The sequence below is a fragment of the Acanthisitta chloris genome, unplaced genomic scaffold (assembly GCF_000695815.1).
Source record: "Acanthisitta chloris isolate BGI_N310 unplaced genomic scaffold, ASM69581v1 scaffold23583, whole genome shotgun sequence".
NCBI lineage: Eukaryota > Metazoa > Chordata > Aves > Passeriformes > Acanthisittidae > Acanthisitta > Acanthisitta chloris.
Window position 1 is genome coordinate 15,844 of NW_008663591.1, and position 16,860 is coordinate 32,703.

General features: G+C 39.5%; 1 protein-coding gene across 1 annotated transcript in view; it reads right to left on the bottom strand.

Annotated features, from left to right (window-relative positions):
* Positions 1-2,844: 2,844 nt before the first annotated feature.
* Positions 2,845-16,860, bottom strand: part of AACS (acetoacetyl-CoA synthetase) — a gene marked incomplete at its 5' end in the record, with an annotated part of 34,221 nt that continues 20,205 nt past the window's right edge. The window contains 10 exons of the mRNA XM_009071057.1: positions 2,845-3,233; positions 5,785-5,987; positions 6,805-6,863; positions 7,490-7,559; positions 9,113-9,238; positions 9,736-9,849; positions 11,158-11,280; positions 11,453-11,517; positions 14,129-14,253; positions 15,410-15,490. Of these exons, the coding sequence (XP_009069305.1) occupies positions 3,096-3,233; positions 5,785-5,987; positions 6,805-6,863; positions 7,490-7,559; positions 9,113-9,238; positions 9,736-9,849; positions 11,158-11,280; positions 11,453-11,517; positions 14,129-14,253; positions 15,410-15,490 (1,104 nt within the window). The remainder of the gene's footprint in view (positions 3,234-5,784; positions 5,988-6,804; positions 6,864-7,489; positions 7,560-9,112; positions 9,239-9,735; positions 9,850-11,157; positions 11,281-11,452; positions 11,518-14,128; positions 14,254-15,409; positions 15,491-16,860) is intronic.

Consider the following 16,860-nt stretch of genomic DNA (forward strand, 5'->3'; position numbering starts at 1 on the left):
AAAACACTGTGAATCTCAAATTATAAATAGGCAATAAAAAATGAAGAGGGCTACACACAAGGTACAAGTAGTTACATCCTGACAGCCCCAAGGCATTGAGCCTTCCCAGATAAAACCCCTGAGGCAGGTCAGTGATCCATCAGCTGCACATTCTGCAGGGTTTACCAGCTTATCCCTTGGGAACACAGCACAGCCTGGTGCTTTCTGGAGTTTTTGCTGCTAACACCATCGTATCAGGAGCTCAGTACCATGCCAGACCCTGTAGCTAAGCTTTTGGGTGCCACCAGTTTGCAAGGACTCCCTTAAAACCACATTTGATCACAGTTATCCTATGCCTGAGCCCTGGGAATGAACTCACCTGGGTGGGAAGTAGATAGAAAGTGTTCTCTCCTTTTCCTTTGCAAATTGTGATGACTTCAGCTCCCTGCTTTTGTGTCAGGGATATTTTGGACTACCCCCAACTAGAGGGACATGCTCAAGGCCCCATTGCAGCATTCAGAGAAATGAGGGAGTTACACTATGGGTAAGCAAAGACCAATGCAAGTTGGATGTTTGTAGGACAGGATTGGAATGGGAGGAGCTGCACTCTGGAAGTCTGGACAGTGTTCCTAGTTCTGCCTCCGCCAACTTTTAAGTACCCACTTAGCTTCTCCTCCTCTCTGGATTTCCAGGAACTGTCAGCATCCAGCACTCCTCAAATCCAGACCCTTGACTAGGGGAGGCTCTAACAGTTTGCATTACCCATCAGGGCTTTATGGCTATATAGTTATTTTCACTACAAAGAGCAACATAGAAGTAGATCCATATTTTTGTTTGTAACTAAAGCCTGGGAAAAGCTTTGTAACATCTGACATTTGCAAGAGATCAAATTATATCCATTAATGAAACATTCTCCACTGTTTCCAGCAGGATAAAGGATTAAAAAAAGCAGCCTGTAGGCATTGTATATGTTCTTAATATATCTGTGCTTCTAAACTATCTTTAATTAATGAAATATCCCCAAATTACTTATTAATAAGGATCTGTGGGCTTTGTAAACTCCAGACATTTTGCATGAATTAAAGAACAATATAATGAAGTTTTAATGAATACAAAGTCACAGTTAATGTAAAATTTATATATAGCAAGCCAGAGGGGGAAGGAATCTAAAAGTACTTTTAATCATAGGTTATTGGCAGTTGGAAAGCTCATTGTTAGACTTTTCTAATGGGTGCTGGGTATTTATACTGCCACTCTGATCATGCCAGAATGGTGTGTTGCCTGCTCTGACACTACAGAGTCAAGGGGAGATCTGCACCTTTAAAACCTCATTTGCTGGGAGATTTCTGCATCCTGCAGTGAGTATGGGGCTGGTTGTTCACACTGACTCTGTTATCACTCACAGACCACCCAAGAGGAGCTGTCCCAGTTGCATTTATGAGCAGTTTCACTCTTACCGAATTGCTGGTAGCAATATTTGACACATTCTGCAACAACACACACTAAGCTTCCACCAGCTGCTGCTGCACATGAGCATCTGGACTTTGCCCTCAGTGAGGGAGCACACACCTTCCTTCCAGGGCTCAGGTGTGTCCCTTTTAGCAACATGAACATATCACAACCAACAGCTTCTTACTGCACTGACACAAAGCACCTTTTCAGCATATTTTCTTCCCCTCCTGTTCACCTGTGACCTTCTCAATGAGTCAAATTGTGCATACAGAACTAGCAGTGATGTTTCACTTGTCTTGGGCTCTGTATAAGGAAACAGGATAAAACTGTCAGAGTTTTGTAGTAGGGTGGACTTAAATTAAAACCATTAAAACCAGTAATAAATCAAGCTCAAAATGAGTCCATGACACCCAGTCAAAAGGAAAAAAAATTACACAGTAACAGCTGAAACAGATGTAATATATATCATTATATATAAAGAACTGATTTAATTAACTCTTTATCAATGCTGAATGCATTCAACACAACTTTAAGTACATCCATGATTTTAATGCATTAAATATTTCACCCACAAAACTCAGAGTGCAGGAGACACTGAATGCCAGAGGGTTGGTACAACTACTGCAACTGTATTTCATGAAAAACAAAACAACACTTTAAGTGCTTCCACTTTACTGTTTTAGTATGCTCATTACAGTGTTTTTCCCTTTATAAACTGGAAGGATACAGAGCTAGAAAACATTTGTCTTTCACTTTCAATGTGACATTTAGTAAAAAAAGTTACAAAACTCATCGGCTTTTAATAAACACACTGGAATTCTTCAGCTAACCTAGCACAGGATTGCTGTCAGAGAGCCAATAAAGGACTTCAACCAAGGAAGCAAAATGCTTTCTTCAACTGCATTTCTGTTAATCCAGAGTAATGACAGCAAATTCCATGGAAATAACCTGGAGTTACCCCAGGAATATGGAGGAGGCAATCACTCCCTCAACCTTCTGAGCCCCCAGAAGTCTATCAACCAAAAAGCTTAAAACAATAGGCTACATCACAAAATGAAGCAGCAATTCATTACCTTCAAGGGTACCATGAGATATTTCAAGCCTGAAATTCTTCTGAGTGAAGTCAAATGGGTTTCAGTGCATTATGATTTGGCTTTATAAAAACATTTAAATGCACACTACATGGAGAACACTTGCATGTCTCAGGGTCAAGGGGTTAAAATCACTGTATATTCTTTGTAGGTGACAAACATCAATTGAAAAACATTGCTATAAATCCAGTTTAAAAAAAGAAAGCAAACGTTTTATGAAACAAATATTCTATTTGCAACTGCAACTACTGGTGCTCCCTTTGATGGGCTGCTGATGTAAGTCTAACCAGAAAAGATGCACTCATATATATAAAAATCAAAGCAGGCAGGTTCCTCCTTCCAGGCTGGAAAAAAACCTCCAAGATATATGGCATATTTCACCAATAAAAGGGAGCTAAGCTTTACCCAAGCCTTTCATAATGCACTTCATGAAATATTTTTTTTCTTTTAAAAGAACCACTGGTATTAAATAGAGCTTTTTCTTTACATACAGTATTGGTATATACAAAACAAACACAGAACAAAGACAGATGAAAAAAAACCAAAACAAAACAAAAATAAAACTAAGTGACTTTAGTAGTTTTGAAGCTCAGGAATATTTTGGTACAGGTCCAAAGCCTCTGGGTTTGAGAAAGCTCCTCGTTGCTCCACTTCCTTCCCTGCAATTATTTGCTTCACAGCTACTTCCACTTTCTTCCCGTTTACTGTATACTGAAAAACAAGAACAGCAATGGTAAAAATCACATTTTTTCATGTAGTAGCTCTAAGGAAATATTCATGAAACCCCCAACAATTCCCAGAACTCTATCAGCATTTAGCACAATGCCTTCACTTCTGTTACACTTGAAGTAGTTTCTTCTGAAAATCACTTAAGAGTAGGTGGAATTCAAAGAAGAGTTTATATGTTATTTTAGTTTATTACTCCTATTGGTAATGCTGTGATAACCAGATCAAGCTCCAACTTTGAACAAAACAGATCAGAATCATGGTATAAACACTAAAAATATTTGAAGTTTTATGTTCTGACACATCCAATTTTCTAACCATTTTGAATTTTGTAAGGGTGGGCTCAAAAAAACAAAGCCCAGCTGCACTGGAAGAAGAGAACCATCATTTTCTTACCTTAAATGGACAGTTTTTTTCTAATAGGGTAAAGTGAAAGAATGAACTTAAATGATCCTCTATAGTTACATGTTTCAAAGCAAACAACAACAAAACAAAATGAATCATAACAGAGGCTTCACCTTCCCTTAGGAATCACACCAAAATCTATTACATGGTGTTAACTCTACAAATGAGGACATGGCAGAAAAAACTCACTGTTACCTTTTGGGGATCAGAGCACTGCAATTTCTGACTAGCAACACACAGTAAGGCAGAACTATTCCAATGAGAACAGAACTGCCAAGGCCCATTTTGGATTTTCTCTGCTTTTATAGGCGCTTTCCTTGTCCTGCTACCACTGAGACATTTTGGGAGGAAGTAACTTTGACTCAAGCTCCAAATATCTGTTCAGCCTTGTCTCCCTGCTCTGGGAAGAGGAATCACACTTGCTTTACTACTGAACTGCTGATTGAGGAACCCAAGTTGTTCCTGGCCAACAAAGCCACTGACAACTCCAGGCACCACCATTTTTCATTAGAGATCATTCAGAGCCAAGTTAAATGATCCTCAACTCAATACACTCCTGAAATATTGATCTTGATACTAAAATCAAACTATTCCTCATTAGATCTACTCAGCTCATGTGCAATCCAACCCTCCTGAGACACCTTAATCAACCACTCCTCCTCAATGATTAGCAACCTAATTGCAACAAGTGCCCAGAAACCAGAACACCTCAGTGGCCTGCAAGGAAACTGCCCCTTTTAGAAAGATCAAACACTGTTCAAAGCAAATTTCTTAGGTTCAATCAGTAAACATCTCGTGGATGATGACCAGAATGTTTATCTGCTCAGGACTAGACACATTTGCCCTGTTTAACACCTGCATATCCCATTAAAACCATTACTATAGTCTTAATCACCTCACCACAACTGTACTATTTCTACCAGAATAGTGTCAGCTCTTTATTTTCAGATCAGAATTCAAACCTATTTCTAAATGTAGCACAAAATAAAGAGATTTCCCTTCCAAGCAAAACTTGAACAGAAAAATGGGGCACAGCTTTGATCACTTTACCACTGGCACATTTATCTGAAAGGTAATTAAAATACACTCAGTTCAGTCAGTGTGTGAACTAATTAATGATCTAAGCAGGCTTTCCTGAGGGGCAGCCCACCACAAACACCTCAGTGCCATCAAATTCATGCTCTACATTCAGGTGATGTGCAGAGTTCACAGGTTCAACACTTCACGCAGAAGATGAGTTGCAGCCCAGAAAAATCTGAACTTCAGGGGATTTGACACATGCAAGAAAACGTTTTGAGACAAGTATTATTTGCCAACAGTGGCCTGAAACAGAAGGAACTCAACAGATCAGAACCAGATCATTCTGTGGACCACAGAGGCTGGTGGGGCTGAACCCTAGAACATTTTCATATGGAAACCTACACTGGCTGTAGAGAGGTATCAAATGATGGCTCTGAAATCTCAAGTCTTGACTCTAGGCACACTCAAGTCTATGTGAAAATGGACTTGGGAAAACTACACTCTGCACTCCAATTCTGCTGCTTAGAGCTGCTGAGGAGACTACAAAACCAGACATTCCAACTGAAGAGTTCACACTGTAGAATGATGCAGCTTCAGGAGACGTGAGCATGCAGAACCTTAACTACACAAAATCCTTCTCCCATAAACACCAAGATTTAATTTCAGTTACTGTCACAGTTAAGACAGTGCTAGAGTTACATTTAAGTGGCTAAACAGATGTAAAAGTGAAATGGTTTACGAAATGATCTTATGAATTTGCTGAGGGCTCTCAGCTTTCCTAACAATGTCACTTGAAACAGGAAAACAAAAACAAAACAAACTCATGGATAGCCAGAAACATTCAATTGCCTTTTTAATATTTCCCTTTAAGAGGTTCAAGCATATTACTGAGAAAATGCAACACATTTAAAAAACAAAAAACATGCTTAGCTGAAAAGGAGATGAAAAGGTGTTGCTAGGCAACATAGACAAACTATTTATAAAGCTCGAATACACTTTTGAGATGCTAAAATTTCCATGTATGTGGGTTTGAAGAGCAATGACAACTGCTCCTTAATTACTATTCAAGGTGACAAAGAAAAAAAAGTAGGCAGCATTTTTCCTGACATACCGGAATGCCTTTGGTTTCCAGAATGAGGCTGGGAACATGCCTGGCAGAGAGCGCGATCCGGATCGCGTCCTGGATCCTCTTCACCAGGCTCTTGCTGAACGTGTGGTTTGATGCCATCTTCAGGAAGAGGATCACCCTCTCCTCCCCATCTTTGTTGTACTGAGGGACACAGAGGCTATCTGAAACCTCCTCGAAGGCTTCCACTGAAAACAAAGGAGAAGTCCTGATTAGCATTTAGATTTATCTTTCATTCCAGATGCACATTTTTCTGGGTTGTACCAACGAAAAATCACCTCCCCTAGAGCTGCAAAGACAGGCATCCTGTTAAGGTTATTCTGTAATGAGCTTCCCCTTTGGGTGATCCAAAATTTATCTCTTGCCCAGGTGAAAATTTATGTCTTTAGATCCGTAACAAAGAAATTTGCTGCAATTTTTGGGTCAGATAAGCTTTCACACTAAGCCATTTTCTGTGGCTTTCCTCACAGCTCTACTGCTGCAGAGACTAATGTGCCTGATGACAGAAGAAAAAGGAGGCAACAGGTCCTTAAGTCTCAGATTAACACCTTTGCAGGGACAGTTTCACCACCTGTCACAACATAGACTGTCTGAAAAATGATGCACAAGCTCAGGAACTACTTCTAATTATCAGGAATGGTGCAATAAAAACAGTGTCAACAGCTTGTCTTGGAGGGGGAAGAAGAAAAGCTTGAGAGGTTAAGTGTTCTTTTATAAGTCTGCATGATATTATTAGTCTCTAAGGTCTTTTTATCTGCTCCCTAAGATGTTGCTTTCATATATTTTAACTAGTCACCTCCAGCCCTACATAAACTCCAGGAAAACAACCAGTTTCAAGTTCACAAAACTAAATCTTACTGAGGCTAATAGACCCTGTACTGTCTTCCATTTGAAAAACAGCAAGTCTTTTACTACTTAATCCTTCCAAACACCTTTATAATGCTTAAATTTCAGATTTAAGCCAAGAATGTCATAGCTGAAAGAGGTGGAAAGTTGATTACATACCTATGTTATAGATTTCAGAACTTCCAAATCTTACTCCATTTGGATTTAATGTACCATCACTGAAAAATCAAACAAAACAAAGCATTAAGATGTGCTTACAGTTTGATGAAGAGGAAAAATTGATGCAATTAACCAAGTCTCTCTACATTTCAGGCAGTGAAGGTACAGCCACATTAGACACAGAATTGTAAGAGCATTTTGCTCATTAGGATGAAACTGTACAGAGAACCTCAACATTATTCATTCATTCAACTTTGTTTCAAGCAGCAGCTTTGAAATGCCAGCAGAAAATTTAGCCCCAGTTGTGATCTTGAGTGTCTGTGATTGCTAACACAGGCACAACTTAACAGCTGACCTTCTGTAATTCCATTCTGCTGTATAACAAGCTGATGGCAAAGCCAAAACCAGAAAACAAGTTTCCTGGTTCACCACTGCACTCTGAACTCTAAGTGATCACTATAAACATGGGACACAAAATCAAGTCCAGACTGTGTTGTATTCACATATACAGAAGTGAGGCAGAACCTTGAAATGAATTCCCTTCCCTCTAATCCAGCTGCTCTGATTAATTCAAGGGCTGAAATCCACAATATTGGATTTAATAATCCAGGGTGACAGAGAATCATGTACATGATGCTGTAAGGTTAAGACTGCAAATTTTCACACTTTCCCCAAAATACTGTACCTGCGACCCAGCATGACAATTCCTCCTGTCTTGGGATTAATTTTGCAGTAATCACCATGGGCCCAAACACCTATTAGAGAATGACAGACATTAAGCAGCTGATTTCTTACTCATCCAGTCATAGCAGACATTTGTGCAACTCAACTCACATTAACTAGGCAAAATACACAGAGAAATGTCATAAATCAGAAATACTTTGAGAACTACCCACAGCAAGTGTAGCAGTATTTAACTACACAAACAATCCACACTGCACTTACTACCAAGAGCTCAAACACCCAGGAGTAACTCACACATTGGGATCACACCTCAAGGTTATCTTGTTTTCATGACTACACAGCATTTTTTACACACCAGATGAACAGCTGCTCTGAACAGCACATTTTGAGGAACCTGGAAGAATCTTCCATAAAGGTAACAATATTCCCACCAGTCTTTGCTGATCCACTTTTATGATGTACAATTCTGTGCAAGAAGCTTTCTGGGCTTGCATAATAGGCCTCACCAATTCCCTAGAGAGCTTAAGTGCTTAATGTTCTTGGTTTGTGTTAAGGTAGAATCAGATTTGACTTTTTAGAGCTGGAATGACTTCAGTATCATTTAAGGCTGTTTGTACCACAGCAGCCTAGTACAAACAGAAGTACAAGCCAATTCTAGCCAAATTTTTTCCAAAAAATTCCAACCTCATTTATTTGCACATGCATGTGCACATAAGAACATTTTTTAACCTAACTATTACAATCTGAAGCCCATTTACAAGGAAAGACAGAAAAGAGGTTTCAGACAGAACCTCTGGACCACAATGATTTCAATCTAACAACTGTCACACAGATTATTTTTCCTATTTACTGCTGTCAGGCTTACATGCAGATTGCAACTTGCACATTCCCTCAGTTTTTCTGTATGATTATCTCCTCTGAACATCCTGACTTCTCTTGTGAATCCACCCTGTACTGCTGCTCTTTATATAAGAGCTGCAGGCTCCAAAAAGAGCAGCTGAAGGTCCCTGCTCCAGTAAAACCCCTGCCCAGGAGGCAGCAGAATTTTCAGCATCATTGTGCCACAGAAGGAAAAGCCCTGGATGAGCAGAGTCCTCCACAATGATTAGGAAGAAAGCCTCTGGCCCACAGTGCCTTTACTCCGGAGAAGACTAGGAATGCAGACTATGCATGTCTGAGGCAGCATATACTTAATCCTCATGCTAATGAGGTAGCAGGTCAGCACTTATCCCTTGGGATTCACTCCTCCAGCTAGGCAGGAGCAGTCTGGCAGAGGTGCAGCAGCACTCATTAATAGCTGATTGCTAGCTGACCTATTCAGCATTTCCATTTCACACTCATGCCAAGCAGTCTGTGTCCGCACTACAGCCTGTGACAGTCCTATATCTGTCCAATGAGAGCAGCAGCAAAGTGGGATTAGAGTTTTTTTGGAGATTGTTCCTAGTTGGATTTGGATCCATAGTCAAAGCACTGGTAAACAGATATTATCAAACATGCACTGGAGTTCTAACCCTGGAAATCAAGATTCAAAGCTGCAGCTGCTTGTCACTGGGCAATAGCAAACAAACCTGGAACTTCCAACACAATCTGCATCCTTGGTCAGTCAAAGCCACTCATAACATACCTGGGAATTTGGAAAAATAAGCCTTCCTGTATTTGCTTCCATTCTCATCATTCCAGAAGTGTGTGGGCTGACAGGGAATAGGCTTGGTACAAACCAGCTCTCCACTTTCACCCCAGACTGGTTTTCCTGTTTACAAAGAAAGAGGCATTTTCTGCATTTCCCTTCTGTAAATAACAGAGTACCAAAGCAAAGAGCAACTAGTGTCATTACTTATTATAGCCAGATGCTGCTGTAAATATGAGATGTGCTGTGACTGGGGGTCTTAGTCTGTTCAACTCCTAAACCCATCCCTACCTTAGCCTCAGGGACTTCAGCAGAGTTACACCACAGGGTGGAAGCAGCTTGGCAATCACAGCAACATCACTAAGGATCACACACACACACCAGAAGCTGGAATTTGGCCTAGATGTGCTTTAGCAGAGTAATGGAAATGGAGAGGCTTTTTACACAATTATCTTCATGAGAGTCCTGTACAATCCAGATCAGATGGATCCAAATGCAGGTTTTGTGGAGCATGTTTCCAAAGTGGAATCACCCACTGAACAGCTGACTGAAGAAACAAAGCTAAGATCATCTAACTACTGTATTTCCTAAGTGTGCACAGTATTTTGGATCATAATTACCTTCATCATTCCATGCTTCTACAGCCATTCCAAGATTCCTGGCCTGAATTTCTCCTTTGTAAACTGGCACTGTAACATTCTGACCCATGAAACACGAAATGATATCTGTCCCACCTACAAGACAACAGTCCATTAAGCAAACAATGCTTTTGGAATAAAGCAAAGCTGAAAACAACTTAAGAATTCCAGAACAGCAAAGTGCCACCTTTGCCAAATGCTTCTGACCCACATTAAGCAGCACAGAATAGACAGTATTATCTAGGATGTGACTTAATAAAAGGTTTCTTTGTGTCTTTTTCTATGTGCATGCCCTTCATGCAGAACTATTCCTTAAGGCATAACTTTTCTTCTTTCAACAGTTTCTTTAATCTTATTTAAAGAAATTTCCATTTACAGGAGAGTAAGAAAACAAACAAGCTCTAGTTTACAGACTTGGATATTTACAGAATTGCTTAGAAATGTTTTCTTGTATGTTTTCATTAAAGTACCCAGTCAAGCTATTGCACTCAACATTTACTCAGCTTTTCTATCTTATTAGCATGGCAGGAGGGCAGGATGAATAGGCCTATAGGATGAACAGTTATCTCAAGAAAAATAGATACTGTCAAAGTGCTTACTTAACTGGAATATTTATAGTCTTTCTAGGACTTGAAGGAAGTAGAATTATAAGACAAATCAATCACGTTAGCTTCACTCAAAAATAGGCTCCTGCATTTGAGTCTATTACTGTCTGTAGTAGCAAGTTCTAGATTCAGCACTACTCTAACTCAGCCAGAGTCAGAAACTACTTCAGTGGCAGAATAGTTATACTTTAAAAGTCCAACTAAACTGAGTTAAAAAGCCCTTTGAAAAAGTCAGTCCTTGTTACAAAGCAAAATGAGGAGTGCTGTGGTGGACCTTGTGTGACTGGAAGTTGCCTCAGCCAGCACTGCTCACAACAAACTGCACAGCATGGGGGCTTGATATTTCTCTAATTATATAATTTACAAAAAAATCTGTCTGCGGTGCCAATTACTTGGCACAAAAGAACTGAAATGGGAACACAGAAAAACCTCTCCAAGAGGTATTTTCTGCTAAAGTCAGCTATTTGCAGAACAGTATGTTCTGCAGGTTAATAGACTCTTTTCTTGATCTCACCCTGCTACCCCCAAGGACAGCCAGTCAAAATAAATGATCATACTTAAAAAGAGCTAAAATCCAAAACATCCACCAAAAACCCTTTGGAGTGTATGAGTTTCATTATGGCACAGTGAATTATGCAGAAAAATCTCTGCACTAAAGAGACAGTTCATTCCAGTTTAACTCTAACCAATCCCGAATGATCCAAGGCTTAAGCTTCCCAAACAACAGCACAAACAAGCAAGAAGGAACTGCACAGGCAATGCAGAGAATTAATAAGATGCTGCAGCATAAAATCATCACCTGAAATGGATCCCAGGAGGACACTGCTTTTTATGTGTTTGTAGACATACTCATAGCTTTGGGATTTGAGTGGAGATCCTGTAGACAGGATAGTGTGGAGTGTTTGGAGATTGTGTGTTTCACCTTAAAAAAGGAGAAAAATCAAGATGAGTTAAGGTAGAATTTTTACAAGGGTTTGGAACTTTGTCACTACAATCCAAAGTAATTACATAAGGGACTATGACAAGATTCAAGGCCAGAACCAGGAGACGTAAGAGAGAGGACAGAAAGGATTCACCAGCTTTTTGAAGCTTACATGGCTTTAGATTTTTCTCTTCTAGCACAGCCAGCCACTTTGCACCCGTTCCAAGGATGGTGATCCTAGAGGGAAAAAAAAAGTTTACATGTTTTGCATATTTAAATATGCTAAGATTCTACAGACCTGCAATTCCCACTGCAGTAAGCAGAGGCTGTTAGAGTCTCTGTACATGGTTTAGTCAAACAATGCAGCCTCTTAAAGCTTTTTAAGTGCAAGGCACATCCTTTTGAACTATCAAAATTAGTCAGATCACATGTCATTCCTGCAGCTTTGAAACTTCCAATTCTATCTTTAAATATTAAGCAAAGCTTTCCCATCTCATGAAAACATTCACTCGCATTTACAGGAATTTGTAACTGCAGAACACTCCAAAGACATCACAAAATGTTACAACATTTACTTCATTAATGGGCCATAATTGCCACTAATCTGTTTAACACAAACCTGCTGCTGTGGCACACTGCTACACAAAAACTTTGCCATTTCAGGGCACAGTTTGACAAAAAGAAATATTTTGTGATTTTCTGAGATACCTGCTCAGTTTCCATGGGGGAAAGCTTGGCTTGCAGGTGCCTAACTGAATGGGAAATTTGGCCCAATGGAACAATTCAATTCTGCCCTTGCACAGTGTATTTAAGACTCTCCAATACAACATGATGGAAACTTGAGACAAAGGCTGTACCTCCTCCCTACTCTGTTGATGGAAGTGCTAGTTTAATGCTTCTGCTGACATGCAGGAAATCCTCTTCCCTGCCTTCTGCTAATTCATTTTACATTACAGCAATCAACTCACTCAAGAAAATGCAGAGATAGATGAGGATAAGGGATACAGCCTGAGGGCACAGAACATGGGCAATACTGACATCAGCAGAGATCCTGCTTTCTTTGCTTTTCCCCCAAAGGCAAAAGAGAGGGTAGAACACTGTTTCAGGCACAGAGAGGCTGATTTCAACACTGTCTTCCTTTGCCTTTCAAGTGGATGACTCATCTCTCAGGTAGGAACAGGCTATTTGCACAAACATCAATGCACAGAGCAATTTGAGGCACATGGGAACATCACCATAGGATCAGACTGGTTTGGGTTGGAAGGGACCTTACAGATCATCTGATTCCAACTCTCTGCCATGGGCAGGGAACCTTCCACCAGGAGAGCACACAGTACACTGCTCCTCAGTTAAAACATACCTCAATCATGGCAACTATTTTTACTCTTGTGTAATATCTTCCTTGCCTTCCATGCCTCAAATCAGTGCTTATTTTACATTAGAATACAAAATGCTTCTCTATTTTTAAGCTCTTTGACACTTCCTCTACAGCACATGTAGAGCCAAGTCTCCTATTATTTCCTTCCAAATGCTACAGAGCTGCATTTAGTCTCCATCCACCAATTCATTCGAGCAGATCATGACTGGGTGTCCACTTGAGCAGCACGAGATATCCTGATGATACCACGAGAATATGCTATCTGAAGGGAAGTGTGGGGAATCTTCAGAGCACTAAGGGAGTCTTCACATGTTGAAGCCTTTTTTCCTTACATATTTAACATATGAGTGAGCTGGGAACAGACTGCATGATGAAGTACCACCCAGATGGTCACCACTTTTAGCGCCAGATTACAAAAGTGAGACATGCAGACACATTTATCTTCACTTACTTTTGGCATGGAGAAACAATACTTAAAAATAAGCTGTGTTATTTCTCAATTCACTTTTTTTTGGGCCTGTTGTTCTACCACGGTTCTTTTTTTGAGGAGGGTTGGACAGTGGCTGAAATTTGTGGGTTTGTTTTGTGCTGGTTTCTTCCTAGAAGCGTTTTGACTAGGTATTAACCTCCAGTTAAAATAGCCAGAGTTGAAATGTCACTCTTTAAATATTCCATGTCACAAAAGACAGAGTGAAGTTTAAATTATTAATTCTCAAGAGTCAGGAAGTGAATCTTGTGGCATCCACTTTCTATCACAAATGAATTCATTTCAATTATCAACTTAAAATGACACTTGTTTTACCAAGCAAAAACATTCAAACCTACTCCTTACATCCACCTGGCAAAATAAGAAAGTTACAAAATAAAAGAATCAGTTTAACCAGTCTACAAAGCTAAATACCACCACTGGGTTTTACAGCTATTTATCTGATACCTGCCATTTCTCTGGGCTTCAAGAAAGGGCACTGGGAGCCTTTCAAGGCACAAAAAAACACCAGTGTAAAACAATTATTGAACAGCTTGTCAGCAAGAATTAGGCATTATAGATTAAAAAGCAAAATATGAAAATATAAGCAACCCTGCTGAGCCTTTCCAGTCAATTTATGTCCTGAAGTCAAAGTTCTATATTGAGTCTTACAAAAAATAAAAAAAAAATAAAAAAAAAAAAAAATTCTTATTTTCTAAGTTCTGAGTGTGCTGAGAAATTACTCTTCAGATTGCTCCCAATTACTGCCTTTTGAAAAGGCTGCTCTTGAAAACTGACTATTGAACCAAAACTCTTTGTTTGCCTGGAATTCTAATACTCCACTCAAATTTGAAACAATCAGCTCTTTGTCTCTCCTGCTCTCTCAAAAACTGTTTTAGTACAAAATTTTAACAAGTAATTCCACTCAAGGCTAAGCCAAAAGGTAAACTATGTTGTGCTGTGGACGAGCTCCATTATCCCTCTATTTAATCTTGTTTACATACCCTAGTCTGTCAGTCAAGTCCCAGAGCACATTTGGTGAAGGAATTAGAGGAGATCCATCATACAGGACCACTGAAGCTCCTGTGGCAAGTGCAGTCACTAGCCAATTCCACATCATCCAGCCGGTCTGGAGAAAAAAAAAAAAGATACCAACATGAGTTTATCTTTGTCAGCTCACTGTCTGCTGTTCTGGCAGCTCCAGCACAGGACCAGGAGTGCTGCCTGCTGTCACATGCTGGTAGAGATTTACAAGCAGCTATAAAATGATGGACAGGTGTAGCTCTTGGCAGAACCCCCTGGACCAAATCATGCTCCCTGCCTTTTTTCAAGAGTTACCACCTTCCCCTTCAACTCCCCTTGCCTGAAGTTTTCCTGCTGTAACAAACTGTTAAACCAACCCCACTGGTTTTGTCTAATGGTATTATTTTAGAAGCAGCAAGTAAGGCTGAAGCACTGTTTATCCTCTGATCAGCTACATCTTTCTGAGAGATGTTCACCTAACTTATCCTTACAAATACCTCATGAGATAGAGATTCCACACCTCCCTACACACACAGCTTTAAAGCACCAGTCAAGAGACAGGACAGCTTTGAGACAAGGCAATTACAATGATCCCTCCATGGAGATATTGCAAACTGACTAGTTGTGTTAAAGTTCAGGAAGGAACTCATGAGGAAAGACATGAGCCTTCGTGGAGATATTGCAAACTGACTAGTCGTGTTAAAGTTCAGGAAGAACTCATGAGGAAAGACATGAGCCTTCTGCAACTGCTGCAGTAAAGGGAGTCTTTGGAATCATTTTCTTTACCACAGCATTAGAAAAAACACCTCAACACATAACTGAACTCCTACACAGATTAGTTTTACTTCCTTTCTTTTAGTAACTTTACAGTTGGGCAACTTCTTTCCTACCCACCAAAGAGATGTAACAAATTCTCATCTTCAGTATGATCCAAGCCCTGCATGATGCAGGAAGGTGGAATATGATTTGGAGATGATATTGATGAGGCAGTTTGATCAATAAACCTGAGAGACTGGAAAAAAAATCAATCCATTTTCCTCACCACTTAGATCAGAAGCATTTAACATGGGTTTGACCTTTCATGAGAAAGGTCCCTGTTGCATTTTATTATATTTTTTAACTCAGTTAGGTAGGCCAATCCCTTACAGAACAAGAATTAAAAATACATTAAAATCTACTTGTAGATTTGTATGAAAAACTCTCCCTTCTTTACAGGAAAAACATATTACAGTGTTTTTAAAAATGCCTTAAGCCCCACTTGCCGTTGTGTAGTACATAATCACATCATTGCTGGTCATGTTGCCATGAAGAATGTGTTCCTTCAGGTGCTGTATTAATGTACCCTGCAAAAATAGGGGAAGAAAAATACAAGATCACAGAAATGGAAAGCAAATCTCTGACAGCATATTAAGACTTCCAAAAATACTAATGTTGTCAATACTTTGCAGGTTGTACTCCAGGATTAAAGCAAGTTTTCCCTTAACCACAACTGAAGTAAATCCCAGAGCCTATCTCCAGCAGCAGCAATTGCATTCCCCATTTTCTCACATAACTTTTCAGCCTCTCATTAGACCTCAGCAATTCCCATTGCACATCCCTTTTAATCCATGGAATAAATAACTTCCCCCACTTCCAACTCTATGCAGCCATCAGAGCTGCAGAGTGCTCCATGCAGACTATCATTTTAAGAGCATGTTTATACCAGTCAGATTTTCCAAGATAAGCCCTTTGATAGAGTTTCATTTTCAGTACATTTGGGCAACTGGGAGGAAGGAAGGACTGAGAGCTGCTATCAACTGCAGCAGCTGCTGCACATTAGCACCATGTATCCAAATTATCTTATCTATTAACATCCAGGAGACAAATGACCTAACAATACAGATCTCTGGTAAACACTGAAGTGACTAGAAATGTGAAATGTCTCACTGCTTAGAGCATCAATATTAATAATCTAGTTAAATACATTATTTCCTTTTCTTTTGTTGGAAATGCTGCTAAAGTACTTTCCTGATCATTACTAAAGCATAACTTGTTAGGATAAATAAATTTACAGACTACTTCATTAAGTCACTTCTCTGCAGTGACAAATTCATGTGGCTGATGTTGAAGTAAAAAATGGGTTTTGCATTTATGCAAGGAGTTACGGTGAAACTATTAAGAGCCTCATAAGCATGAAACAAGATTTACACTGAGAGAAAACAGATTACAGACAAACATTTGAAATGAAAAAGGAGAGTCATAAAACTGGCACACGCTTCAGGAGAAAGAGGCAGAAAACATTAAATAAAAATAAAGGAGTAAATCTTATTTTCACTTCGCAGCTCACAGGAATCAGGTCTGAATCACCTGCTGCTGTTTGCATCTTCAGCTGTCACAACGCTGCCACCTAGCTATAGCTACCACCTTCTACAGCTGAAAATGACCAAAAAAAAATAAAATCAGGATTTAGCAACACTGTGTCTAACTGGATTGTTAAGGTTGTCAAAAGAATTGCAGGTGTTAACATAATTACTGCATTTACAAGAGAAAGCACATTGCCCCTGCAGGAGGTTCTGAAAGAGCCACACGAAATAGTGACATTAAAAGTCAAATTCAATTAAAATAAATATTGGTTTTCTTTATCCTTCATTTAGGTTTTTACTAGTTCAGAGTTTTGGAATCAAAAGGGAAATTTTTAACAAGGATTTAGGTAGAGGCTATAAACTATTTCCCT